The sequence below is a fragment of the Strix aluco genome, chromosome 9 (genome assembly GCF_031877795.1).
Source record: "Strix aluco isolate bStrAlu1 chromosome 9, bStrAlu1.hap1, whole genome shotgun sequence".
Taxonomy (NCBI): domain Eukaryota; kingdom Metazoa; phylum Chordata; class Aves; order Strigiformes; family Strigidae; genus Strix; species Strix aluco.
In genome coordinates, this window is record NC_133939.1 from 10,865,324 (window position 1) to 10,892,338 (window position 27,015).

Sequence of the window (27,015 nt, forward strand, 5' to 3'; positions counted from 1 at the left end):
CAACAGCTCTGCTCATTCAATTTTCCTTCTCACAGAGCTAGGAGAGTCTGGGGTGCCCAGCGGGGTTCAGCAGTGTGCCAGCACAACCCCTCTGCTCCCTTGCACCAACGTCCGCTGCGCAGTCTGGCTCTGCAGAGCTACAGAGTGCCCTTTAACGCCAGCGCAGAAGTTTAGGTGACTTGCATCTTTGCCAGTCATCTCCACTGTGCTCCCTCGTACATCACCATTACAAAAGCACAGCTGACCTGGAGCTCTCGCTGCCTGTCCTCTTCAGGCTGTTGGGGTTGCGGATGAGTTTGTCCAGCATGTTGACGATCTGTCCAAATTTAGGCCTGTCACTGCGTTCCTTCTGCCAGCAGTCTAACATCAGCTGATGGAGAGCAATGGGGCAGTCCATCGGGGGTGGCAGCCGATACCCTTCTTCAATGGCTTTAATAACCTATAAATGGCACAATTAGGAAGGCATTAGAGAACATCAGACACTACTCACATCTACCAGCTGAGTACCATTTATCCTAGGGCAATCCGAAGTATGGAAACAAATCCACAATTAAGGGAAACAACATGGAAAATTGCACTCAGACTCAGGCAGTTGGTGGTCTCAGAACTGTCATTTCTCCTCAGCAATTCAAAACTAAAAGGGTACAGCATTCAAAGCAGACATCAGATACAGCAGGCCAATGTATCACAAAGGAGCACATGGAATACAGGGATGACAAAATAGCCCAGGTTAGAACTAAGCAACTATCTTTGTTGGACTGGGCATTGGAGGAGCAACAGCTCTACAGCAAATTTTTAATATCTATCAGTTTTGGGTGTGATATGTTGAAGATTAACTTTTCTCCATCATTTTAAGGGTACAGCACATCACCCCCTCCTCCCTCTCCTCCTGGGCTAGCTCATCTCTGTCAGTAATACAGGCCTTGTAGAGAACTTGTTCTTTCACCATTGTATGCTCTGAACCAAGAAATGCATAATGTGCAGCTTTATCAAGAAAGTTTACAGAGATCCAACGCAGCAGCTTAAGTATGCATTTCGTGTTTAATAGAAACCAGAAAAACTCACAAGCTGAAGTAATTTCAAACCCTCCAAGAAGAGCTCCAGAGCTCAGTACTCTGATGGCTTCTTAGCCCTCTCAGGAGAACAGGACGTGAGCAGGACTCAGTTCTGGTATGACAGGGACATGACCCAAAAGCCTTCAGGTCTTCGTTAATCGATATGACTTTGCTGGCAGGATTCACCACGAGACTAGAGAGCAGGAGCGCACACAGAGTGAATTGCACTAAATTCCCTCCTTCTGGTCTTGTCCAATTAGTGGCTAAAATCCACTAGGGGACAGGGTGAGGGATATGCTTGCCCTATTAGCAGCTATTCAGTAACCACAAACAAAGTGGCTCTCACTGCTCCAGAAAGTATGAAGATCCTTTTGATTTCTCTTGATTCAACAGACACTGAGAATAATTTGAAATCTGCTTCTGCTTTGTTGTGAAAAGCACTGCTCTCACCATGGTTAAGGAGAAAAAAATGGTATGTCTAATCATATGTTAAAAAGAGGATGCAATGACAGTAATATTGGCTCTCGCTGTCCCGTTCAAGCCAGGTTTTTGACATGGCCTAGCACCACACATTAGCAGTGTACACCAGCCTAATACGCTAGCTCTGCGTTTGTCTGTGCTGTGTAGACATGCCTGGTACAACTGAGACACATCTGGTGTTTTATTTTCTTGCTAAGTCTTGATGACTTCCTGTTAGCAAAGGAAGGCAAGATTGGGTGCCAGAAGAGACATTTCACATCAGAAAGAAATTAAAATTATATCCCCTGTTTAGATTAAATGCCATCCGCATCTAGACACTCTTTGAAAATGTTCAGCTCTACATAAGAAAGCAGATGACTTGTAAAATGACTTAACCACTCCCATGACCATATATTCAGATTAACATTTTCTGCTTCCTTTATATGTTTGTAAATCCCCTGGGAAAAGAATTATGGATAATCTATGCCTCATTTTCACTGGAATTTTTTTTCATTTAATAAAAATTCTATTAGCAAAAGCTCTTATTAGCATTATTATTAAATACTCTTCTGGAATAGCAGCCATTGTGCATGCTCCCTCTTGGAAGACACTGAAGTAGTCCAGATGGTATGGTTAAACAGGACATGCATAATTTAAGAATGGTCATTTAGGAAAGCTGCTTTTTAATGTCCTTGGGGGGCAGCTATGCAATTGTCACAAGAATGCTCTGACTGATTATCAGAATTGGATTTCATATGCGTTGTTTTACATATCCTACAAGAAATAAAATCATCTGGAAGAATTATAAGCATACTGGGGCTTGAAGAATTAACTACTAACAGGAAACCCCATTAAATTCAAGTGTTTTTTCTTAAAGATTTTCAATAAAGTTAAGATTTAATATCAACATTGAAATCTTCCCTCTCTTGACAGTATTATGATTATTTTCTCCATTCTTCTTTCTTACTTTAATTGCTTATAATATTTTTCCTAAAATTAAAAAAAAAAAAAAAAAGAAAAATAAGGAAAAAAAAGGAAAAAAAAGAAAGGAAAAAAGATACACGCACAAGATGCAAACCCTAACTTGAGAATCCCCTACTCCCTGACCATAGACCAGGCTTGAAGTATTCAAGGAATTAAGTGTTAGTTCCAGAGAGGTTCCCTGAGAAAACAGGAATCTACCACCCATGATATCCTTTTGAAAACCTAGAGTAAATGTCAGAAGCCATATAGTGATTGACAGAATTCAGAAGAACCATATAGTAATTGACACCGAAACACATCAGCAGACATCTAAGGACAAACGCACAGGGGGAAAGGGAAAGAAAAGGAAGAGGAAGCTCAGAAGGACACTCACATCTTGATTGGACATATCCCAGTAAGGTCTTTCTCCGTAGGACATCACTTCCCACATGACGATGCCATAGCTCCACACATCACTAGCTGATGTAAATTTACGGTAGGCAATTGCCTCCGGTGCAGTCCACCTGATGGGGATCTTTCCACCCTGTCACAAATAAAAGAAACCACAGGCTAGTGAGTCACCAACCCAGTAATGTGCGTGGCTGACACTGTTCTACACTGCCATTAAAAATACAAAATGGTTTTCTGTATGCAATTCCAGAATCCTTCTTAAAAAGGCATCCACTTTCTCTTTTTCTTGCCATAAAACTGTCAGATCCAACCAGGAGGCAATGCTGCCCATCTGTTTTCTTTAGTCACAAGGAGGCAAACCAGTAAATTGTTAAATGTATTTTTATCAGCCCTCTAAGAGATCTCTGCTTAGGGCTATGCTGAAGCATGAGAACAAACCAGGGGTTTTACAAAGTATATATTAAGAGATTTAGTTGACAAAACAAATAAGTACATGCTGTTAATTACTATTTCCTTGCTTGCCTGTCTGACCTGTTTGGCCTGTTTCAGAAAAATGGGATTATAAACGTTTTGCTTTTCAAAAAGGTAAAATAAAGAGAGGATAAACTGGGAAGATTTATGAATACTGTGGTGTTTCCCATGGGCAATATCCCAACTCCTACCAGAGATGTGAGATGGCAAGCAAGCCTCTGGGCTCTCCCAGTCCCTGTGGGAGGAGTTCAACACCAGACCACGGTATAAGGCTGCTTTTGATACCTGTTGGAGAGAGCTGCCTCTTGCTACAATACTTCTTTTTAAACAAATAAAAATACTTGGGCATCTGATTTGGGCCACTGGAGTCCTGCACTGTTTTAAAAGGAACTCACTCCATCCTGTTTATCTGATATTGCCTTAGCTGAGTGATCCCAGGCCAGAGATTTCTCCTTTTGTTTATGCTAATATGCAAGGTGTTTTTAATTGAGCTTTTGGTTTCCTGCAGTTCCATCTGGGGAACGACTTAAGCTGAACAAAGGTTTTAGGGTTTTTTTCATTTGCTTTTATGCTTTTTTGATTAAGTTTATTTTGGTATCTTTTTCTCAGCAATCTTCTAGGTAGTTTTTATCCATAACTGAGTGCAGTGTGTGCATACTTAATGGTTTATTGTTCTAATATCTCTCTCAAGTGTTTAATATGGACTCGTGCCAAAGCCAAGTGAAATCAAAAGGGGTCCTTCTCCTGGCTTCTTTGGCCTTTGCATCAGGCCCTTTGTGAATCAGGTTGTAGCAGTATGTGCCTTGTGTGGATATAGGATGCTCTGTCTTTAATGAGTTATACTACTAATGGGGAACAGAACAAACCATTCTCTTAAAAAAGGATGCTTTAAAAATGTCCTCCTATTGCATAGTCTCTGGTTATGAAAAAGCTCTATTCCTCCTTTCAGGCACAGATGCATGGACATTGTTTATACATGGTTGTCATTCTAAAAATTGTCAATAAGCTCTTTTTATTTAGCTGCTCGAATTCAGTGGAGTTCATCCAAATTTTCCTGATCCTTCATTACTGATACCAAATGAAGACAATGCACTGTAAAGCAAATGTCATTGATTCCCTGTAGTTTACTCTTGAGAGCAAACATAATACTATATCTCCACTCATTAAATTCAAAGAGAAGCTTTTCAATCATTTCTGTCTTGCCCTTGTGTGTTTGTCTAAACTTTGATTTCCCTGAATACAGCTTTTCAGACCTCTGCTTCTGCTTCTTCCACTTGCCACCTTTATGAGTGAGAAATACCAAGGCTGGCCAGCATTTAATACTACATGAGTCTATCCTTCCCTGTAATGAACTGTGAATCCATTAAAGGATGAGTGTTGGGATTAAACTGCAAAATCTGAGTGCTGCAAACAAACTCTGCACTAGGGAGAACAGATGGAGAATGGCAGATATTTAAAAACGAAGAAAATAAGCAATTAAAAAAGGAGACTTTATAAACTCTGACTTCTTTTTCTTCGCATGCATGTTAATTACAGAGGTATTGGTACAAAGGCTGGTAATGGTTGGGATGTTGTTTCGTGGCCAGAAGTGCTTGCATTAGTACTATTCCACATGCAGCATATTAAACTGGCTTTAGCAAAATTAGTTAACAGTGGGATGCTGAAATACAGATAAAATGGGAAAGAAACAAAAAATGGGAAGGCAGGCCTCATACTTTTCCCAGTCCAAATTATTTAGGTCAAATTTATGACTAACTTTGTGATGGGCAAAAGTGGAATTTTTTTTTTTTTTTTTTTGATGGCATATCTACACTTGCTGTATCAAACCTTCATGGGACTAGCCACTTGGAAATCGTTATGCATGTCTATAGCTATCGGAAGGAATAGAAGCCCAAGTACTAATTTCTGGCATCAGATTCCTGTCATGCACTCCAGCACACTGAAGGAACCAGAGGACTAGATGCGTCACATCCTCATAGGAGAAATACTGATGTAGCCACTGATGTAGCAATATCACTACATCAATCTATACTAGCTGTGGAGTCTGCGACAATGTTTATTTTTAGGTTGTGATATAGGTTTTCACTTGTGACTGAGATTATTTTAAAACAAACCATTGTCACCTCCCACACATTCAGACAAAACCAATATGTAGGCAAGAAAATCCACTGGATATTTTCTTTCCCTCCTTACCCGTGTGGTATAAGCCGCTTCAGGGTCATCTTCCAGGACCCGGGACATGCCGAAATCAGACACTTTGCAGACCAAGTTGCTGTTGACAAGTATGTTTCGGGCAGCTAGATCCCGATGCACATAGCTCATGTCAGACAGATACTTCATTCCTGAGCCAATGCCACGAAGCATCCCCACCAACTGGATGACTGTAAATCTGCCATCATTCTTCTGCATATGGGGAAAGGAAGAAAATCACAGAGCATTAAGCTAAGAGCTACATTATTGCCATTGCTGAAATTGGCAAAGAGCGTATCTCTGGATTCCCATCTTCTTTCAAATAAAATGCAATGTTATTTCCTCACTCTCCTGACTAGTGTCTATAATTCACCAGTAAAGTAAAAACCCAGAGGTTCTGTCACAGCTTCCAATGATGCAGTATCCAGTTTGCAATGAATTCTGATTTTAATGAGTCTATAGCATTGCAATGCTTTCAAAAATGGAGCAAATCGGAACTGTTCCCATTAAACATGGATTATTTAAGACCCTGCTATTTTAAACATTACATTTATTGTATATTCTTCCACTTTACATTTATTCTGGTTTTCAATGGGAGCAGCACCAGAAAACAGAATTTCCCAAGTACAAACATAATTTCTTTGAAAATGCTGAATTTTCAGTATCTTTCTGGGAAGAAAAAAAAAAAAAAAAAAAAAAAGAACTAGAATGAAAATCAGAAAATGTTTCCCAGTATAAAATCTCCTCAGCTTATTATGAAAAAATCACCTACCCTGAGGAAGGCATCCAAGGAGCCATTCTCCATGTACTCAGTTATGATCATTACCGGTTTACCTAGAGTTCGCAGAAAGAAAAACACAATTCCTTGATGAACACCGATGTTAATGGGATAAAAATGGGTTGCACATGATTTTACTGCCAAGACACCTGGCTTACACAATCTAATTTAATTTGAAAAGCACCGAGCTTATGCCTCAGCTGTGGGGAGCAAGAGAAGAAATATTATAGAACAGAAACATTTAAAGGGCCCCATCTGGAAGGTTAACCCTTTGGTTGACTCATTGACAAGGTCTTTAACTACAGTGGCTCCTGTTCTCTAAGGAACATATGAATTGATAATTGAGAGCTAAGAAACAAAGATCTGTTCAAACTTGACAAAAATCTTTAGTGTAATTAAATTGCTTGCAGACTAGCAAGGCTTCCTCTTTCAAAATGGAATTTGTGAATGTTTTGGTCTCTCAGCGTCTTTCAAAAGATGAACACTTTAGGTGAGGTAGAAGCTGTCAGCAGCTACAAGGTATTCCAAGACAACTGGATTCAAGAATGCAAAATACAAGCAGTTCCTCTCAACTTTCTCTGTCCTGAATTCGTATCCTGTGTCTCTCGTTATTTATAAATGAGCCAAAGCCATTTGCCTCATGAAGTCAACCACAGGATAAAAGATTCAATGAATTGTGTCACATGTGGGGCACAGTGATTCAGCAGCACTCAATTTTCCATGCTGCAATACAGAGAGCCAAGCTGGGCAATCTGAAGAGAAATGTAATATAATGTTACTGACATGGGGATGTTTTCTAGGCACTTTCCTGCCTAAAACAACAGCAAATACATAAATAATGATTGATGTTGTCTTTAAGAGCTTTACCAAGTCACACAATGCTGAAACTGAAAACGTTTAAGTACGTACAAGTAACACTAATTATTTCACAGGGTTAAATCATGCTGGATATTCAGCATCTAGATATTTGAAGAAATAGGTCCAATGTCATCTTCATTCTAAAAGTGAGCAATGGGAGATGTAGAGAAGTGACATACCAAAGCTCGAATGGCAAAGGTCAGGTCCCAAGATGAGCACTGTTAAGCTCACCTGAAGCCAAGGGAGCACCTGATGATCAGTGCCAGGCTGGCATGGCAACCCTTCCTCCCTCAACCCCAACCCCAACCCTTCCTCAGCTACAGGAACTACAGAGTTTCTTCCTAAATAAAAGATAGTGTCCCAGAGAAACTCTGCTTTTGTACTCCCTGGAGCAGGGAACATTAGGGGGAAAGAAGGGTTCAACGGACATGTCACCTAGACTGTAGATAGATCAATTCTGTCTTGGTATCAGAGGTATCAGAACTACTCAACATTTCCTTGCTTCTGTCACCAGCAAGTATCTGCTCCAGAACAATCAGATATGAAAATTACTGTACCATGAAACATTGAAGCACTGAAAATTCCCCTAATTATTTCTACCTCTACCTTTTTCACCACAATGCTTTTCTCTTCATTTGTCAGGGACTCCTGTTTTTGAAGTAACCTTTTTTTTTTGTTTAGAAAACAATATGCTATAAGGACTGGCCATACTGAAAATTTTACATCATTTCACTTAGACCACCGTCTATGTGCAATACATCACTTATTTCACTCATCATTACTTATTTCACCTTTTCAATCCCAACCTATCCTTTGCAAGCCTACTTCTCCTTACCTTCCCAACTGATACCAAAACTCTTACTGTTTTGGTCCCATGCAAACTGGCATGCCTGTGAAATGCCAGTCTGGCAGCTGAACCCTTTCTGATTTGCATGAACGCAGCAGAGAAGCAATGGTATTGCATAAAACAAACTGCTCCGGATGAAGTGCTTACTGACCTTGGCTGAGTACTTGCACCCTTAAGGAAAGGGATGTGATAAAACATCATTCTCCTTCTAAATCACCTTTGCAAGCATTCTTTGGTAGAAAGAGAAAAAAATCCAACCAAATCTGCATATGTCACTGTTTCATTTATCCTTTGCAACTGTGACCGGAACCCTTCCACTGAACAAATACAGCTAAATGAGTTTTAATTAACCTTCCTCAATCAAAAGATACTATGTCAACGTAGAAAGGAAGAAAGGGAGACTCTTTCAGTGCATTAACATCTAATTTCATTACTCAGGCACTTCTTTAGCAGGGGAGGGGGATAGAGAGAGGAGAAGTTACCATCAGTGAGTCAATTATTAAAGTACTTGACTAGCAGCCAATAATGTATTCATGGTTTTTTGCTGCCTCTCTCAACCCCCATCTACACCACTATTTGTCTCACATTTTAATTTTCAGTTTATTAAATGCACTCATTTATCACAGCATTCAGAAAACCTATGGAGAAATTGAGATAAATGTCTTCTTAAGCAGTCCTGTTTACCAAACACACCAGCTCGGAGGTAACCAAGCTGGCTTGCTGCAGAAGCATCACTTACTGTGAGCCAGGCAATGAAACATTCTCGGGTCAGGCTACCACCTCCTCGGTGAAAATTTCAAATCATTTTAATTCAGTGACAACTGCATTATGCAAATGCACACAGTCATTTATAACTGCTACAGCTGTAACAGCTCGGGGCTTTCCAACCTCGGTGGGATTTCAACACAAGGATTCCCGTTGCATTTCTTTTACAGAGGTGCTAGAAAAATCACTGTAGCAAACACTCTGGCCTGACCACACACTTTGTTACAACAACAACAAAAAGAGAGAGACTCAGACCTTCAAAATTTAAACAGAGTATTATCTTTTAATTTCACTTTTGAGGGAGGACCTCAGTAAACAATGGTCAAAATTAGTCCAAACCCCTATTTCCCCTAGCGGAATTTGTCTTGAAAAGCAAATAGTGACACACTGTATGAGCCATTTTCAACAACTGTGAGAGAAGGAAGTCTAGGAGAGGGAAACAGAAATGAGCAAGGGTAAGAAGCATCCGGCTCCTACTGACATTCAAGAGGGACAGGGTTTTTCAGTGGTATTGATGGGTTTGACAACCCTCTACGGAAGATACTTTGTTCTTCTAGTAATATTTCAGTTTTTCACTTTTCATCCATATCTAATTTTAATTCCTCACATTATTAATACCCTGCATTCATGTTCATCATGCACACAATCAGCTGCAGAAGGTAAACTTCACAAATTCCACCCTTTAACAGAACCACACAAAGATCACTGTCTGCTTTCTTTGCTACCCTGAGCATGAGACCCTACGTCTAAAGGATCTTTCAGGATTAGCAATCAGCGCCAGGCTTTGCCAACATGCTACCTATGGCAGTCAGAATAGAGACAATAACTACACCATCCAGTGGCACCTTATAAAGTCAGACCCAAGCACATCTGTCTCACAGGTGTATTTTCAGTTCTAGCCTACAAACAGCATCCAGTGAGCATTGTCATTCTCTTTCTAAGGCAGAGTTCATGGCACAGTGAACACTAACAGACTTAAAAAAAACCCCAAACCAAACAAACAAAAAGATCAGCCAGGTAAATTCTGCAGAGTGAAATTATCGCACCTGTAAATCAGAGAAAACAAATAATAAAGTTTCACACTAAAATAGCTGACTTCATTTCAAAGGCTTGCTCCTTACATCTGTGCTTTGTACCTTAAACATATGACTCTGTAGTTTTGTTTTGGTATTTTTCCCCCAACCATTTAAAATTCTTTGCTCACCATCTGCTTTTGCCTATCCTGTAACAATCAGCTCAGTCTAGCAAAGATGTGAAAGATGCCTGCTTGGCATAGCAAGAAGGGGAAAAAAAAGCCAACCCCTGCAGTACTAATTCCCCCTACAAAATCTTGTACAAGCTGCCTACAGATAGAGTATCAGTTGAAACCATAAACCCATTTATAGCTGACAAGAAGATTAATGACTCGTCCTGCACTGATTTCCTCCTATTAGCTATCAGTGGATCTGTTCCATCTGTCATTTCACAGGAAAGAGGGCAAAAAGCAAAAAAAAAAAGCAGTACACACCACCACAGACTTAATTTCTCAGTGACTTCCAAATTGACCTTGTCATGAAAATGACCTACTTACATTTAGTAACTACACCTTCCAAGTGGATGATATTGGGGTGGTCAAATTGTCCCATGATGCTGGCCTCACTCAGGAAGTCTCTCCTTTGTTTGTCAGTGTAACCAGCTTTCAGAGTCTTGATAGCAACACAGATCTCTCTTTTTCCTGGTACTTTGAGACGTCCACTGCATACTTCACCAAATTCCCCTTAAGGAAAAAGGCACAAGAATCCATGGTCATGAACACGAAGCACACACTTGTGTTGACAAACTGTTATATCAGTTCATTTGGGGGAACTGTTGTAAAAATCATAGGATCCCATGTTTCCTAAAACCAAATTTAAAACTATATTTACAGAAAAAAATGCAAAAGTTCTGGCACTTACCCACACCAATAACTTTTTCAATCTTTATGCAGGAGGCATCAATTTCTTTGGCAAATTCCCTCACAGCTTGGTTTGGATCCTCATATGTAAAAGGATCCACATATGTTCTAACACCTGCAAGGCAGAAATGTTGTATTTGAAGTCACTGATCTACATGCTGCTGAACACAGAACATATGAGACTGAAGCCTTAATGATACACAACAGCAAAGAGAGTGTACAATAAAAATGTACTGTAAGCCAGGAATGACTGATGAAGGAAGGAAGGACAATGTATTTTTGCCCTGATGCAATTTTTTTTAATGTAAACATTTAACATTTCCCAATGTTGACGTAAGGAATAAAGCTTTTGCCAATAAATGAGCTTCACAAATCACTACCACCACTACCAGGCCAATAGCCTGTCTAAGGACCTGTGAGACTAAAACACATCCCACTTCCCTTTTGGGAGCCAAGAAGTTCTGAGCTCAGGTCCTGGGTTTGATACCTAGATGACTGAGACGGAAGTAACGGCAGGATTCAGTCATGGAAAAAGGGTAGTAAAGTTCACATTCCCTTTCCTGCAGGATTGCCTCCAGTCCACCCAGAACCTGCTTTAGCAGAATATTGTGGGGAAGAAATCATGCCTAGATATCACTGGCCAAAACCAGATATCTTTCAGTGGAAAGGAACAATGGAAAAATTGGATGAACCTTTCTCTTGTTTGTCTCCTCAAAACTTTTTATCCAGATACTGGCATTCCTCAGGGGTCAGTGTTGGGGCCAGTGCTGTTTAACATCTTTGTTGGTGACATTGACAGTGGGATTGAGTGCACCCTCAGCAAGTTCACCAACAACACCGAGCTGTGTGGTGCAGTTGACACGCTGGAGGGAAGGGATGTGCCATCCAGAGGGACCTGGACAGGCTGGAGAGGTGGGCCCGTGCAAACCTCATGAAGTTCAAGAAGGCCAAGTGCAAGGTCCTGCACATGGGTCAGGACAATCCCAAGCACAGACACAGGCTGGGCAAGGAGTGGATTGAGAGCAGCCCTGTGGAGAAGGACTTGGGAGTAGTAGTGGATGGAAAACTGACTATGAGCCAGCAATGTGTGCTCGCAGCCCAGAAAGCCAACTGTGTGCTGGGCTGCATCCAGAGAAGCGTGGCCAGCAGGTTGAGGGAGGGGATTCTCCCCCTCTACTCTGTTCTTGTGAGACCCCCCCTGCAGTGCTGTGTCCAGCTCTGGGGTCATCAACATCAGAAGGACATGGACCTGCTCAGATGGGTCCAGAGGAGGCCACGAAGATAATCAGGGGCTGGAGCACCTCCCCTGTGAGGACAGGCTGAGAGAGCTGGGGGTGTTCAGCCTGGAGAAGAGAAGGATCTGGGGAGACCTTCTAGTGGCCTTCCAGTACTTAAAGGGGCTACAGGAAAGATGGGGAGGGACTCTTTATCAGGGGGTGTAGGGGTAGGATGAGGGGTAACAGTTTTAAACTAAAGGAGGGCAGATTCAGATTAGATCTAAGGAAGAAATTCTTTCCTGTGAGGGTGGTGAGGCCCTGGCACATGTTGCCCAGAGAAGCTGTGGCTGCACCCTCCCTGGCAGTGTTCAAGGCCAGGTTGGACGGGGCTTTGGGCAACCTGGTCTAGTGGAAGGTGTCCCTGCCCATGGAGGGGTTTGGAAGTACGTGATCTTTAAGGTCCCTTCTATGATTCTATTTTCCTTGTTACTAAAGTACATAGTTTTGAAGAAGGATATTTGCAAGAGAGGAAAACAAAAACATATTCATCTCAAAAGAAGTGTCATCCCTTATTTCCCAAGCATCAGAACATGGGACATGTTTTATGAACCAAATCAAAAAACCCAGTCACCACTGTCTTTTACCTTGGTTCAAGTGTTTCTCCTCATCTGCCTCTTGCTTAGCCTTACTGTACTTACTGCGCCTGTCAGAACAAAAAAAGAGCATTACAGTTCAAAATAAGTATCTTACTTTGAGACAAGCTCAGTCTTCTCAACCTGCTGAGACTTGAGCTGTTTGCACCTGCCACGACCTGTGCTCTGCAGCTTCCCTACAACCCATGACACAACATATACTTACCAGCAGGGTAGGAGACTCCTCTCCTCAAACTGCTCTAAATGTTATTGGCATCAACAAAGCATTAAGGGAAACACAGATCTCCATATTTGCATCTCAGCATTTAAAGAAAGAAAAGAAAGCCTGTGTTTCAGCTACTTTTTCTTCAAACTTGTATTTGCAATTCTGTGCAAAAAGGGGCCAAATTGCTTTTTAGCCCTATCATATATGGATTTAAATGCCACAACAGAGGTGTTTTGGTATATTGATTGTCAAACATAATTAGGCAAATGCCAATACCAGAACATTTATTTAACTGCAAATTTAAAACTGAAAACAGTCTATTAACAGAGAAATCAGCATGTCAGCAAAAAAAACCCCCTGACCATCAAAAATGCAGATCCCAAGGATTTTGTTTATTCTTTTAATCACTGTATAATTGAAGGGGGCAAAGAACTCCTGACGGCAGAGCTCCTCTGCTAACCCTCTGAGTTAAAGACAATAATGTAGTATACTATGTTAATCCTATAGATTAGTGTTTCTACACCTACACACGATACCGTATCCAGTTACGTATTTAATTAGTTCAGCTTTAAACTTCAGTGGATAAGTGGCATTAAGAAAAATTAGTACAAGAGTTTAGTCTGTTAGGGAAGATATTGAGGAGTCAGCTCAGCAAAACGTGTACTGGGATTTGAAGTTCCCCAGCATCTAATGGTATCTAGATGTAGAAATTTGATTTAGGCTTTTACCCAACATTCATTGAAAGTTCAGAACTAGGTGTAAAAACAGAGATTGCCAAAGAGAACGGCTTATTGTTGCTTACTCTGCAGTTTGCCTGTCCGTAGGGAAGCCCAAGTCTCCCAGTGTGTCAGACCCAGGTTAACTAAGAGTCTAGGCTGGAGTGAAGAAGAGGGAAAGGCAGAAGGAGAAACCAAGCCTGGAGAAAAGGAGGCAAGACTGGTACTGCCTGCAACGTGCAACCCGCTGCCTGGAGTGAGGCAGGAGATGACCAGGCCTGCCAGGGACACCAGGGTGAGACTGGCTTAAAAGCCTGAAAATGGTGAATAGGTAAAGGAGGAAAATGGGAGTGGGTGAGAGAAAGACCTATCAGAAGGTGTGAGTTAAAAGGGGTCAAAAACTCACAGATAACAGGAAGAAAACAAGTGACTGAGAGACTCCCTTGCAGCAAATCTTCCTGAGCCTCACCATTTCCCTCCCGTCAGCAAAATCCTCCTTCCCATTAGCAAAAAGTATCTCACTTCCCACTCTGTGACTGGCCTGCGGGGAATGGCAGCTTCCCATAGCTGTCAGCTGAAAGGCCATTTCCCAGCCTTTGTCTTTGCAGTTTCTTAGTGCTGGGTGTTAAACACACTATGCCAATAATAAAAACTATAAATTAACCATGAAACAGAAGGAAAAAAAAATCCTGTTTGACATGTGAAGACTACCTGATCTTTGAACCAAGCCTCACAGCTCCCAACAACATCAACAGGACTTGTGTTCAGACATAAAAAGCAGGTACACATCCAACCGTAAACAGTTGGGAGCTTCTTTTTTTCATGAAAGTCAATTAAACACAAATGGCTCCAAATCACAAGAAGAGCATTATTAAAAACCACACTGGATCCAAACATCAATTTAAACCATTTATTTGCCTGAGGAGTTACAGCACTGGTATAACAGAGCTGAGTTAAACAAAAGGACTATGTTCTGCTCCCAGTTATTGAACTGAGTAAGAAGGAAGAGGCAGCACAAATCTCACCCAGTGCCATATGGGACCAAGTCAGCTAAGGGGATTGCAGAGATGGTTTCAGGTATTATACAACTTCTCTCAGAGGAAAGACAAAAAAGGTGGTGGGGGGGGGAGATTCTGCATTTTAAGCAGGAATCCTTCAAATTCATTTCATTAATGTTCAGGCACAGATGGGAAATATGAAACACAAACATGCTTTGCATGAAAGCGTTTTAAGTATGAAAAAATGCTCTTTATCTTATTTTTAAAAGTACAAGCACCCTCACAACAGATAAAAAAATAACCTTCCCCCACTAAAACCCAAAGACGTGCAAAAGGCAAAGGGAAACAAAGGGATTACTGTTCAAGCAATATAATTGTAGCTTATTAAGTTTAAATAATACCTTCCAAACTAACTACCTACTTCCACTTGTCCCTGTGTCACCTGTTGACCTCTGCTGCTTGGCTGGGGGCTGGCCACTCCCGCCTGCCATTGTCCCCAAGAACAGGCCCCGGAGCCCTGCACCACGGGGCACGCTCACCTGAGTGGCAGAACGGAGCCTTTGTCGCGGATTTGAACCCCCCATAATTACAGGGATTTGGGCAGTGGTGATTAAATAGCCAGCATTCAGGAAAACAACACAGAAGCTCTCAGAAACCGTGGGGATCTGAGACACAGGCACATCTACAGGTGGGGGCTGGCGATGAAGAGGAGGTAACAACAGAGGGTATTAGCACGCACTGAGGTGAAACAGCATGGGCCCGGCGCCACACTGCTGCACCCACCTCACCCACCTCCTCCTCCCCAAACAAAAGAAGGGTGGGGGTGCTGCAGTGCTCAGGCACAGGCTGGCGGAGCACCTGATCCAACACCATCAGCAAAAGGTGGGCAAATGCGTATCACTCTATCAGCTGGAAGGATTTCTGACCAAAACTTTCAGGTGGCTAGAGGATTCTGTAGGGCCATCTTACTCCACCCAACACCTTGTAGAAAGTGGCTCTTTCTGTTTTACAGTTTCCCAAGCCCTTTACAACTCTATTTGAGATATTATAATTTCACTCAGCATTCCTGCAGGGCAGGGTTTAGAAACACTCACGCTGCCTCTGCTCTATGGATACGTTCATCTTAACCTCAGCAAGTTTACACTAACATTTAGGCAGATTAGTTCTCATGTTAACACAAATGCCGTGGTCGCAGGACAGAACCAAACAGCTCGAGCTGCCTGAAGGCAAAGTCCTTTGACAAATTCTGTTCTAAAGATGAATTTTGGGATTTAAGCAATGACTTGAAAAAACGTAATGCTAAATTAGTAGTAATAAACCAGGGTTCAAAAGTGGGCACCTACAGCATATGCCCAGTTCCCACATTTGGCTCACAGATGCAGAGAGGCCATGTCTGCAGGCCAAAGCACAGTTTTGATTGTACAAATAGGACTTTTAGGTTATGGCTAGATTACAAAGCCTCCTCATGGGGACTGTATGGACAGAAAAGCTTTTTCTCATCTGAAGTCATTTTGGAACAAAGTATAATTATTTTGCTATTAACGTCTGCTGGTGTAGGAACATCATGAAATATCCCCAAAGCCCACACCTCTAAATGACATTGGTAAAGTGGTTAACATTGTTAGAGTAATAGTGAATATTAAAGTAGATTCTGTTTATTGAGAGCTACTTCCAGCTACTGGAGAGCTGTGTATTGAGGAAGGCTATTAATTAGCAAGGCACCAAGCATTAGTATGCACAGAGCAGCTTCACTGTCCCAGTATTTCATTCATCTTGCTATGTCTTTCCCCTTCCACAGCCTCTCTGAGACCTACCAGTGCAGAGCTATGGGACATCTCTGAACCCATGGACACCAGGATACTTTTATCTCTATTCCCACCAGTGCTTGGACCAGCCTTTTGTCCCTGCTGCACACCTGATCTTTGTCTTGTCTTTGTCCAAGCTGACCACTTGTGGGCAGAGATAACTGAACAGGCAGTCTGAGTGGTGAGAAGACCTGGCTGAGTGCGCACCCGCATCAGCGAGTCTGTCAGCTACCTGGCTCCAGGCAGCCTTTCCTTTGACAGCTTTATGGCCGATACTAAAGAGAATCAATATGAGGGCAAGGGGTTGACATTTCATTTTCTAAAAAGTGATCCATTGAGGGCCAATCACCAAGCAGTGTTTATCAGCCTTGGGAAGTGACATTTTTTTATAGGGGGAGGAGGGGAAGGAATCATCTCAAAGCAGCTCGACAGGCTCAATTCTCCAAGGTGGCGACTCATAATTAGAAATCCAATGTATCCTGCTATCAATCCTGCCTTAAATAATAAAGTGATCAATAAAAGCGGAGAGGAGATTAAGTCATCAAGCTCAGTGATGCTATTTTCTGTTGCAATGACTTTTAATAAACCTGTCTCTCCGCATTACATTTTCATATGTTCTGCTCTTCTTTCTTCTTGCCAGCATGGAGGCTTTGAGTGGAACACCCACAGAAAGCTATAACAATGCCTGTCTACTTTCCAGATATTACAATCATAGTGACTTAACTGCTCTTTAAGACAATTTAAAGTAAGAGAGCAAATCAAGAGGAATTTGTGCACATTTATGGCTGATGCCATTAAACTGATCAACAGAAGAATGACAAAACGTGCACCCCTCAGATCCCAGGCTTCAGATGCAGTAATGATACGTCCAGTTTTATCTCAGAATTACACTGAGGCAAAATCGTGCTGATCTTTTTAAATGAGACTGAACACAAAGATGAAGACAGAAACACTCACAGTGTTTCTGCTACACTGTCCTCCCATTCGCAGGATTGTTCCTGATGCCTGGGTTGAATTTAGGAGAATGAACAAGTACTTGGTAGAAGATTATGGTCCTACTCTGATGAAATAACCATCGATCCAGTCTGCTCTATTACTGCATATGACACTGAATGACTGTGGCTTCTGTTTTACAGTCATATTCACTCACAGTGGAATGTCTAACCCAAAAGACTAATGCAGACTCATAGAGACTAACAAAAATCACAAGCATAGCAGTCTGACGGCTTAGTTCAGAACAGAGCAGTTGTTTATTCCCTGCCTATCAGGAGTCAGTCCAAGAAAATCTACTGTACCCATACCCATTAAACTTAACTTCAAATTACACTAACCACAAATCTCTAGCTGGCTTGCTTCTCAATGCCAGTTATTGGAATCAGCTTTGCATTTGAAGGGCAAATAGAGCTGGAACTATTGCCATTACATCACATGCTGCTTGGTACTAATGTTGAGAAGATCAAAGCTACATGGGAGAAGGCTTGTAATGCAAATGTACTGTTTATGATGCTAATCAAAGAATTTAGTTTTGTTTGGAGGAGACAAAAAGCTCCCTCATGAAAGAGAGAGAGGGAGAGAGAAGCTTAAGTTCTTACCTCCTGCTGATGACAAAGGCTGCAATGAGAATGACCACAAGAACAACACTGCCAGCCACTGAAACAAGAAGCACTGTGGGATTGGTACCATCGCCAATGATGGGGGAAGGAACTGGAAACAGAAAAGGGAGCATTAGTATCAGACACCCTCAAAAAATCAACCTAGGTAGTACTCAATGAGGCTTTCTGGCTTGTGAAGGCAGTCTAGAGTAGCACTCAAATCTACTTTCAGGCCTTTATTATATAGTCATTTGACACAGTTTTCCAGCAGGACCCTAATTAGCTGATGACATGATGTTTGATAATGATTTGGGGAACTTCAGTTCACTGGGAACAAGGACTCCCTCTCCTTCTCCCCTTCATTGTTGCTCAGAGGGTATAATGGCTATTTTTTTGCCTATCTAATTGCTTTCCACTCTTCTGTCCTCCTCCTTTTTCTCTCAGTGGGGACAGATGATCACTCCCCAACTGACACAAAGAGAATAAGTTATTTTAAAATGTCTACCCTCTTCCTGCTAGATTGATTATTTTCAGCTGTTAACATCCTGAAGGATATTGCCACTAACTGGCATGACTTGAAATTGATTTAAGCAGACCTGTATGTCCAAAATAGAATAGGCTTGGTCACATTGCCTTCCTGTCACCGAAAAGCAAACATTTTGGGGCCTAAATTTGCATGGTTCCTTGAGCAAAGTGAAAAGCTCCACTGACAACATAATTCGAACATTCTGTCTTTATATGACTGTCTAAGGAAAAGTGCAAATATGTGAGCTGATGTAGGACACCTATGTCAATAGCTTGCAAAAGGGAATAACAGGGTTCTATTCTCCTGCAAATCAGATATTCCAAAAACATGTGCAAATATCTACATTTACAGTAAACAAAATAGGTACATATATCTCTCAAGCATCAACGACTTCCAAGTGTTTATAGGGTGCGTGTCTCCTTATGCCACACTGAAGTGTTTTCATTGCCAGAATTTATATTATAACATATCCAAATGGATGTCTCGGGTCAGATTCACAGCATCACTAACAGTCATATGGCAATGGAAGAACATTTTCCCACAACAGACACACCACAGTTCAAGCAACCAACAGGAAACTCCCAACACACAGCACAGTTACATTTGCACTCCTTACTCAAGGAAAAAAAAATAAATCAGTGGACATGTCATTACCTGTATTAGTTGTGAACTCAAATGGTCCACTGAAGTCTCCATATCCTGCTGCTGTCCTGGCCCGCACGTGAAATACATATGAAGTCAGGGGGTTCAAGCCTTTGATGTCAGTATTCCTGGAGGCTGTCTTCACAATGCGATAGCTGCGCTCATTTTGGTCCTAACAACAAAAGAACACAGTGGTGATCAAGTAAAATGCCTCACTGCACCATGAACCATGGAGCCCCACTTCCTTGCCAAAACTGTCATGGTGAAAGAAGATGAGTAACAATGATGGAATTCTCAAAATACATCCCAAGGGCTCTTGCTGTCAGCCTTGCTCAATACCCCTAGCACTGCATGCTGCATGGAGCTCTGAGCAAGCCAAAAAAGGATGATGAGGTGGTAGGTATGATGCTCATATATCACTGATTATTTAAGAAAATCACACAACAAAATCCTCTGGAAAATAGCCAAGCCTTCAAATAGGATCCTCTTGATGAACAAGCAACATTTTACTCACACATGATGCCACTTTCTTTTTCTTCCTACCAGCCAGAAGCCACATGAAAAAAAATTATAAAAATATTCTAAGAAAGAAAAGACTTAGAAAATATCTTCCATAAAGTCCAATCTTAAAAACCCTTCTATTTTTGGCTGGAAAATCCATCAGAGAATGTAATAATCTAGCTTCCTGGCAAATCAGATGCCTTTTTCTGTATGTGTTGGGGAAGCAAATAAGTGATTATCATTATAAAAAAAAATTAGAAGTATGCATGTGTGTGTGAGAGAGCAAACTCAAGGAAGAGCAGGTAATTGTTCATTTTTGCAGAGCATCTTCAAAGAAAATAGCTCTTTTCATAGTTCCATACTTGAGAAGTTATTTGTAGGAATAACATCTCCCTCTAACTTGGAAGTATGAAGAATGTCATTTTCTTTCCTTATTCTCTATTAAAAGCCATCCAGCCCACACTATCACTCTAAGCAGAAGCTATCGGCAAACAGATCTTATTATTATTACTGTGTTACATACTTCATTATTATACTTCTGTCTATGAAGTAAAGCTAATGTCTCACTTCTGCCCAACATTATTGATTCTCATTATAAATATGCTTGCTACAAAAGCTCAGTTCCTAGGTAGGAAAAAATAACAAAATAAACTCTTACCATACCTCTGAAACAGCCTGAGTCTTATTCTTTCAAGCAACCATTCAAGTGCATTAAATCCTTAATTGGATTTTATTAAACTGAATCTATTTGGTTTCAAATGATGGAATCCTATCTGGAAATAAACCGTAATGGAATGAAGTAAAATGCTCTCCCAAACCCAAACAAAACTCCTTGCTCATCCGTTTTTGAACAGTACCTTTTCATAATATTTGACTTCGTACTCCAGGATGACTCCATTTGGCCTGTCAGGCTCCAGCCAAGCCAAGGCAACACTGTGCCTTGTTATCTCTTTAGCCTGGATCAAAGCAATTGGCGATGGAGCTGCCAGAAGAAAATTAAAATTATAAGCAATAATTTAGTTTTAATGAGGAACATATATTTTTAATCATAGCTGTCACAACATGAGCACTTCCAGAAATTGTTTTTTTCTTGCGCGGGTGGGGAGGTTAGAAGCATTAAGTATTTTTCCTGTTTTCTCTAACAAAATTGCATTCAGTCCTCTGTAATAAAGCTTGTTCTTGGATTCTGGGCAATATTAGATAGGTGGAGTTCGAAGTAACAATAGAGTTGTCCAACCACTGCAATGTTCATGACACCCAGGTACAAACCTCCATAAGAGGCTAAGGTACTAAAAGATTCTGCCTTATTTTTGTCCTTTGTTAGGCACGGTGCATAGACTTGTACTCTTCTTTTGGACCACAGTGACTCTCTTCTTCCATCTCCTAAAATTAACTGATGTTACTTCATTAGCTATTTGCTTTACAGGAACTATGAAATTCCTGAGGGCCAATCTGGTTTTCTCTAAAGCTGAGAAAATATTGCTACTGAATTAAGTGAGACCAGAATAAAGCTGAATACATATGAATTTGGACCCTCCCATGAAAACCAGGAAACTTGTATTTCGAGAATCTGAGCCAATTTGTGCTTCCAAACTTGCCCTGCTTTCACCCGAGTCTGTGAGTAGTCCCTGGAGAATGGGGAAGCTCGGCGCCCAGGGGCCAGATTCTTGCTTTGATACCGCCTTCCCAGCCAGAAGATATTAGAGATTGGTCCATTGTGTACCAAACTGGCATCATCTGACCCTGTCCCATATGGCGCTATATCAATGTGATGATTAGAAAAAGTAGGATTACACTGCCAAGAGTAAGGGCTGCACAATTTTTGGAAAAACTCTACCTAGCAACAAGCTAAACTCAAAGATCCTTTAAACTGTATCTGTGTGCAGTAATAAGGGCTGCAATGAAGAAGATAATGGAAAACATCTCATTGTGCGCCCTACACTTTCAATAGAGCCCCTGCTAATGCTGAAGTTCAGGTTTTTGACTGGCTGGAGGACAATGCATCCTCCCTTTGACTGTGATAGCAGCAGATTCATGGCTGCGCTGGGGGAACGGGTTTTCTGAGGATTTATGAACCCGGCTGCCCCTTTCTTGCTGTTGTGTTGCTGTGTGGTCACATCTCTAGCCAGCTGTTATCAAGCTCTTTTGATGCTGACAATAGCTAGTATAAATGGTGGAGTCTCCAGGGATAAAAAGGGACATTCATGAAATTTTTAATCTTATCTAACAAAGCTGTCCTGTATAACCAGAGATTAGAGGTCTTCCTAAAATGAATATATTTCTTCTTTTGTCCACTGAAGCTGTAGCCATGTTGCTCTTTCCCCCCCCCCCTCACTTTTTTTGTTTCTTTTTCTACCCTCAACTTTGGGATGACGATCCATGAAAATGTTAGAGAGTAAACATGTACCCTTGAAAACTACCAAGAAAGACAAATACATAAAAGTCACAATAAATGAAAGGAAAATTGAATGTTGAAAGCCTCAAACCTACTTGACCATATCAGACAGTTCTGATGGAAGTGAAAATAACCAGTAGACGCTGCACAGTCACAAAAGGGTGCTCCTCTTGATGTGAAACCATCAGGGAGCTGCTTCCCGATTTACTATTTGACAGTTTGGCATCTCTGTTAGAAATGCCTGCAGAACCTTTCTCTCTTTTTCCTTGTCTGTCTCTCACACGCAAAGGCAAATACTGGATGACAGAGGAGACTATAAACACAACCAACAGGGAGGATCCAGGTGTGCTCCATCAAGTTATATCTGTGGCATGACTGAGAACCTGCTTAATAACCTCACAGTTCCTCAACAGAGAATCAGATTTTTTTTTTCTTCCCCTTTGCAGTAAGAATACTGCTCAGCTAATAAATTAGAAATCAGATTTGTTACCCTAAAACACACACGTGCGCAACATTATTGATAAAGCAACCAGAGAAATTTGCTTAGTTAATTGGTGGCTCATGCAGGGCAGACAGGCAATTCTTTTTACTGAGAATGTCACTTATGCTGGTCTGACCTCAAGAATTGTAGAGAGAAAGTTCACTTTCCTTTATCCTCTTTTTAACCTCCTTGGTTTCCCATTTCATTTCTGCAGGCATTTATATTGGAATTTAAGTGAGTCCTTCAATACTGGGCTGGTAAGTGCTGTATGAAAAAGCATTTCTCCTCTGTTGTAAAATGGCTATTTGCATCTTCTTGTGAAAGACGCTTATTAGCTTTATACAGTTTAACAAGTGCTTTCTCATGTCTCTCAAAAGTAGACAGCTGATCTTGGGCACTACACCACACTGGAATAAACAACATGTTCCTGGCCTCCAGGACACAAAGAGGACTTGTACATCAATTCCTCTGTTACTTCTGACAGATTACAATTGTAAGAATGGCCCTATTTTTTCCTTCCTGTCCTTTATATGTAAATTCATCATACTTAATGTTTAATCTCTTCTTTTGTCCTGTATTCTGCAGATGAGCATTTGTTTCTAAGGCTTTTTTGTTTTGACTGTGCATCCTGCCTTTCCATATGCTATACAGAAATCCTAAGAGTGCTGAAGTCCAACTACAGGATGAAGTACCAGAATTGCAAGAGGCTGTCCAGGAGCTCTTTGACATTTCTACAGCACAGACCTATAACGGTCTATGCAATAGGATGGTGATCTGCAACTCTGTGGGCCTTGAGGAACTGAGCTCAGTAACCATAGGGAGTACCACAATTATCCCATTGCATGGACAAAATCCTCCATTACTAATTCTCTCTTTTTTCTGCAAATAGCCCTACAAATCAGTTTATTTGTGTCCATGTTTTCCAGGATCCACCAGGTGACCTGAGTAGTTGAAAGACAGGGTTTCTGGAAGAACAACACGTCTGGGTCTCCTTGGACATATATTACCAAAAGGGCATAAGAGTCTGGTCAGTAGAGGCCAGGACAAAGAGGACATCACCACTGCCAGCTCATCATGACATTCCAGGCAGCAGCGACAACCTTCTGGGTGAGCTTCTGCAAAACATTTATATTCTTTGTTCTTCTCCCTTTTGCCTCTAAATTGCCCTCTTACGGATGATGTGAAGATAAACATGTAACAGGTTGTAAAATGATGCTTTGATCATGAGCAGAATAAAAGACATAATCTTCTCTTATACGTGCATGGGCTAACTGTTCATTATATACACACATTCCTACACAAAACATACGGAGGACAGCTTGACCAAAAATAATAATGTACACAATTAAGATGTTAGCTATAAGATCACATAATAGTTTTGGAAGAGAGTGGGAAATCACTTTTTCTTTCACTTTTTGAACTTTCCTCCTCCCTACTCCCTGATATTTGGAAAGGAACGCTAAGCAAAAACTTGTTTCTCAATCATCATTGCTTACAACAGCAAGTTTTTCTGCCACACATGCTCAGCCTGTACATACCAAGCACCAATGCTACCAGAACAGCCCATTTCACAGGGAAGAACGACGAGGTATTCTGGTGTCTAAAAAGGGTTCCCCTCGAACAAAAGCACCAAGTGTAACTTTCCCTAGTTCAAAGCTCAGCAGTTCCTCTCCCTTAAAAACCCCACTCCCTACTGATGTGAATGTTGCAATTTTCTTTTATCTACTTCCTCAATAACCTGCCATTAAACACCTACTAGTAGTTTTATTACTGTGGTTCTGAGCTTGTGGCCTACAGAGAGAGAAAGAGCACAGATGTACTACAAAAACTTCACCCAAATGCCATAAAGCCATATCCCAGGGCTAATAAGTGCTGAATTGTAACAGTTTTGAGGCACTTTAAACGATGGCAGAAGCAGTGTCAGTGTTTCATTACTGGTTCAAATTAGGAGAGGGGGGAGAGGAAAAAAACAGGAAATAAATAGATGCAATAAAGTCTCTGGCATGTAGACATCCATGAGTGAAAACAGTCCTTTATAAAACTACAACACATGAGTACTCAGATATCAAAGATACACAATGCCCAGTGTTTTAGTGAAGATGCCTTCTTAACCACAGCAGGGTTTACTTTCCACTCCCCATGATTTGAATTTAAATGGATCATGTTTACTCAAGGGGTCTTTCACTGATTGAAAAATATACCCACAGTTTGTACATTATCTCAGCTAAATTCAAATAACATATTTAAATTTAATTACTTGAAGCTTAGGGGTTTTCATGCTTTTCTTTTTTCTCTCAATTGTACACAACAACACTTATTTGTTCTTATCAATGGCTATGCACTTTGTCAAGAATCAAAATTAAATGCTTGAAAGCACTAATGATGTTACTGTGATTAAGGGTTTTTACCTTCCAGGGTAGATACTAAAAGCCTACTCCATTATTAATTACTTAAAAAAAAAAAGAAAAATAGTATTTCTGAAAATCTTAACACTGAAGAAAAGTCCTCTTAGAAACCAAAACAAGACAATAAAAGATCTTCTCTTAATTGGGACAAAACACATTTAAGAGAACCTGGAACATTTCAGGTTTTCTCTTTGAATATTTACCTTGTAATATTATGGGTTTTTACATGGGATTTTGTAACCTATATTATCAAATAACCTCCCAGAATATACAACACAAAATCAAATACATTTTTAATCATTTCTAAAAACAACATTCTTCGGGCCAGATTCTGGAAATTTTATTCATGTAAGAGCGCAACTTACTCTACTAGCTGTCGCACTGACTTAAAATCAAGCAAAGGGAGAAGTATCCAGCCCTATTTAGTTACAAGTACCGGAATAAATTAAGAAGAAAGCAGTTCTGCTCTTTCCTAAAATGTCGGCATTCAGTTCTGCTTCCCGTTGGTCCCTTGGGCCTTTTACCCACTCCTCTCTCTTGTCCAGGCAGAAATGCTCCTCTTTCTGAGTAACATCATCCCTGTGCTCTGAGTACTCCTGGCAAATGGCTTTGCAAACAAAGGACAATGCGTTTTAGCATGACCAAATTTCCAAACATATGCATAGCATATGCATAAACCATGTATGTGCATAAGGATAAGCACATGAAAGGCTTTTGCACATGTGAACCTATGTGCACAAACGGATTAGATGTCTGTGCACGTCCGAATAACTGAGCTAGAGTTTGGCATTCCTGTTCTTCACTGCTAGCATGACAGCTATGCCTTTCTCCTAGGGACCAGCAAGAGTCTGCATGCTGGATGTGCACTTTAAAAACTAACCACATGCATATTTTTTTTTTCATTATTCCCTCTGTATAAGTGGAACAAACATTTGTATTAGTGATGATTTGGCCAGGTTAGGACTTGGACAAGGATCTAGAGGCCTGATTGCTCAACCAAGCCACTGGAAGCCTCCCAAGACATTCCCGAGTCCTCTGTCTTCCCACCGTCTGCCTCTCCCTCCCCCAGGAATGACGACTGGTGAGGAACACCTCCCAGCTTGGAAACTGAGACACGCCAAGATTCAGGCCAGCATTTTCAAGCTTTAGCATTTAAAGCAAAGACTTTAAATCTACACCACTAGAGCAAAGCGCCCAAGGTTATCCACCCACACTTGAAAATCCTGGCCAACATAATGTGAAGCAGTGTGACAGCAGAGCTTGGCCTCTTTCTCTCAATCCCTTCAATCAGCTGTAATACTTCTGAACTAAACTTTCCCTCGTTACTAGAAATTACTCTGCCCAGGAAAACCACCAGCTTGGCCACAGGATACTCTTGTAGGACACCTTCATCCAAAATGACAGGCACAAGTGATCTTCCCTTTCTTTCCAAGCTCCGCAACCCAGGCACTGACAAAGAGCTCTGAGAAAAACAAGCGACAAGCTCTCAAACCTAGTGACCAGCTATGTTTGTAATGATGTGTTCAAAAAGGGGCTAGAAAGTGAGATTTTAAACACTGTTAACACAGCACTATTACGTTTTAAACATTTCCTCCATTTTAAACTTTTCATTTTTTGCCTCTCCCAAAAGAACCTGTGCTACAAATCTTGCCAAACCACAAAAGCTGGCTCTGACTTGCATCAAATCAAAAGCTTGACGGAAAACCCAGGCTGTTAGCAGCAACAAATAGTAGTAGTTGAGGATTATTAGAGTGCTATATTTTTACCACACTACTCCAGATTCAGTTCTTGGAGACATGCAGTAGCTGCTGAGGATCCACAAAGAGCCTGTGTATTTTCTGGGTGCACATCCAGCTCTGGGTCAGTTTTAGCACAGACTACTTCAGCATACCAGAACTGCTCTAATTTAGATCAAACGGGCTGGCCACAGTTCCTTGTGGTTTACATCAGGAACTGCAACGAGACAGGGGTGACGAAGAAGATTTTGCACACATGGGAGACAGCTCGTTCTGGCTATTAATTTCTGAGGACCAGCTCTTGACAGCAATACATTATTTTCAGGTACTGGCCCTCCAATTCTGAAAGCCAAATAATGATGTCAGCTAATGCAATGCAGGTCTGGAGTAACTCCAGAGATCTGAATCTGCAA

General features: G+C 41.1%; 1 protein-coding gene across 2 annotated transcripts in view; it reads right to left on the reverse strand.

Annotated features, from left to right (window-relative positions):
* The window catches only part of EPHA4 (EPH receptor A4), a 108,964-nt gene that overhangs the window by 8,475 nt on the left and 73,474 nt on the right, over nt 1-27,015 (reverse strand). Inside the window, exons 6-15 of one of the 2 annotated variants that reach the window (XM_074833684.1) lie at nt 20,443-20,567; nt 19,097-19,256; nt 17,917-18,028; nt 12,592-12,650; nt 10,732-10,845; nt 10,368-10,553; nt 6,322-6,383; nt 5,553-5,762; nt 2,872-3,021; nt 246-439 (exon numbers count right to left, since the gene is read on the reverse strand). In XM_074833684.1, the coding sequence (XP_074689785.1) occupies nt 246-439; nt 2,872-3,021; nt 5,553-5,762; nt 6,322-6,383; nt 10,368-10,553; nt 10,732-10,845; nt 12,592-12,650; nt 17,917-18,028; nt 19,097-19,256; nt 20,443-20,567 (1,372 nt within the window). Of the gene's footprint in view, nt 1-245; nt 440-2,871; nt 3,022-5,552; nt 5,763-6,321; nt 6,384-10,367; nt 10,554-10,731; nt 10,846-12,591; nt 12,651-17,916; nt 18,029-19,096; nt 19,257-20,253; nt 20,359-20,442; nt 20,568-27,015 lie in introns of those variants that run through there. The other variant, XM_074833685.1, reaches the window with a different exon arrangement.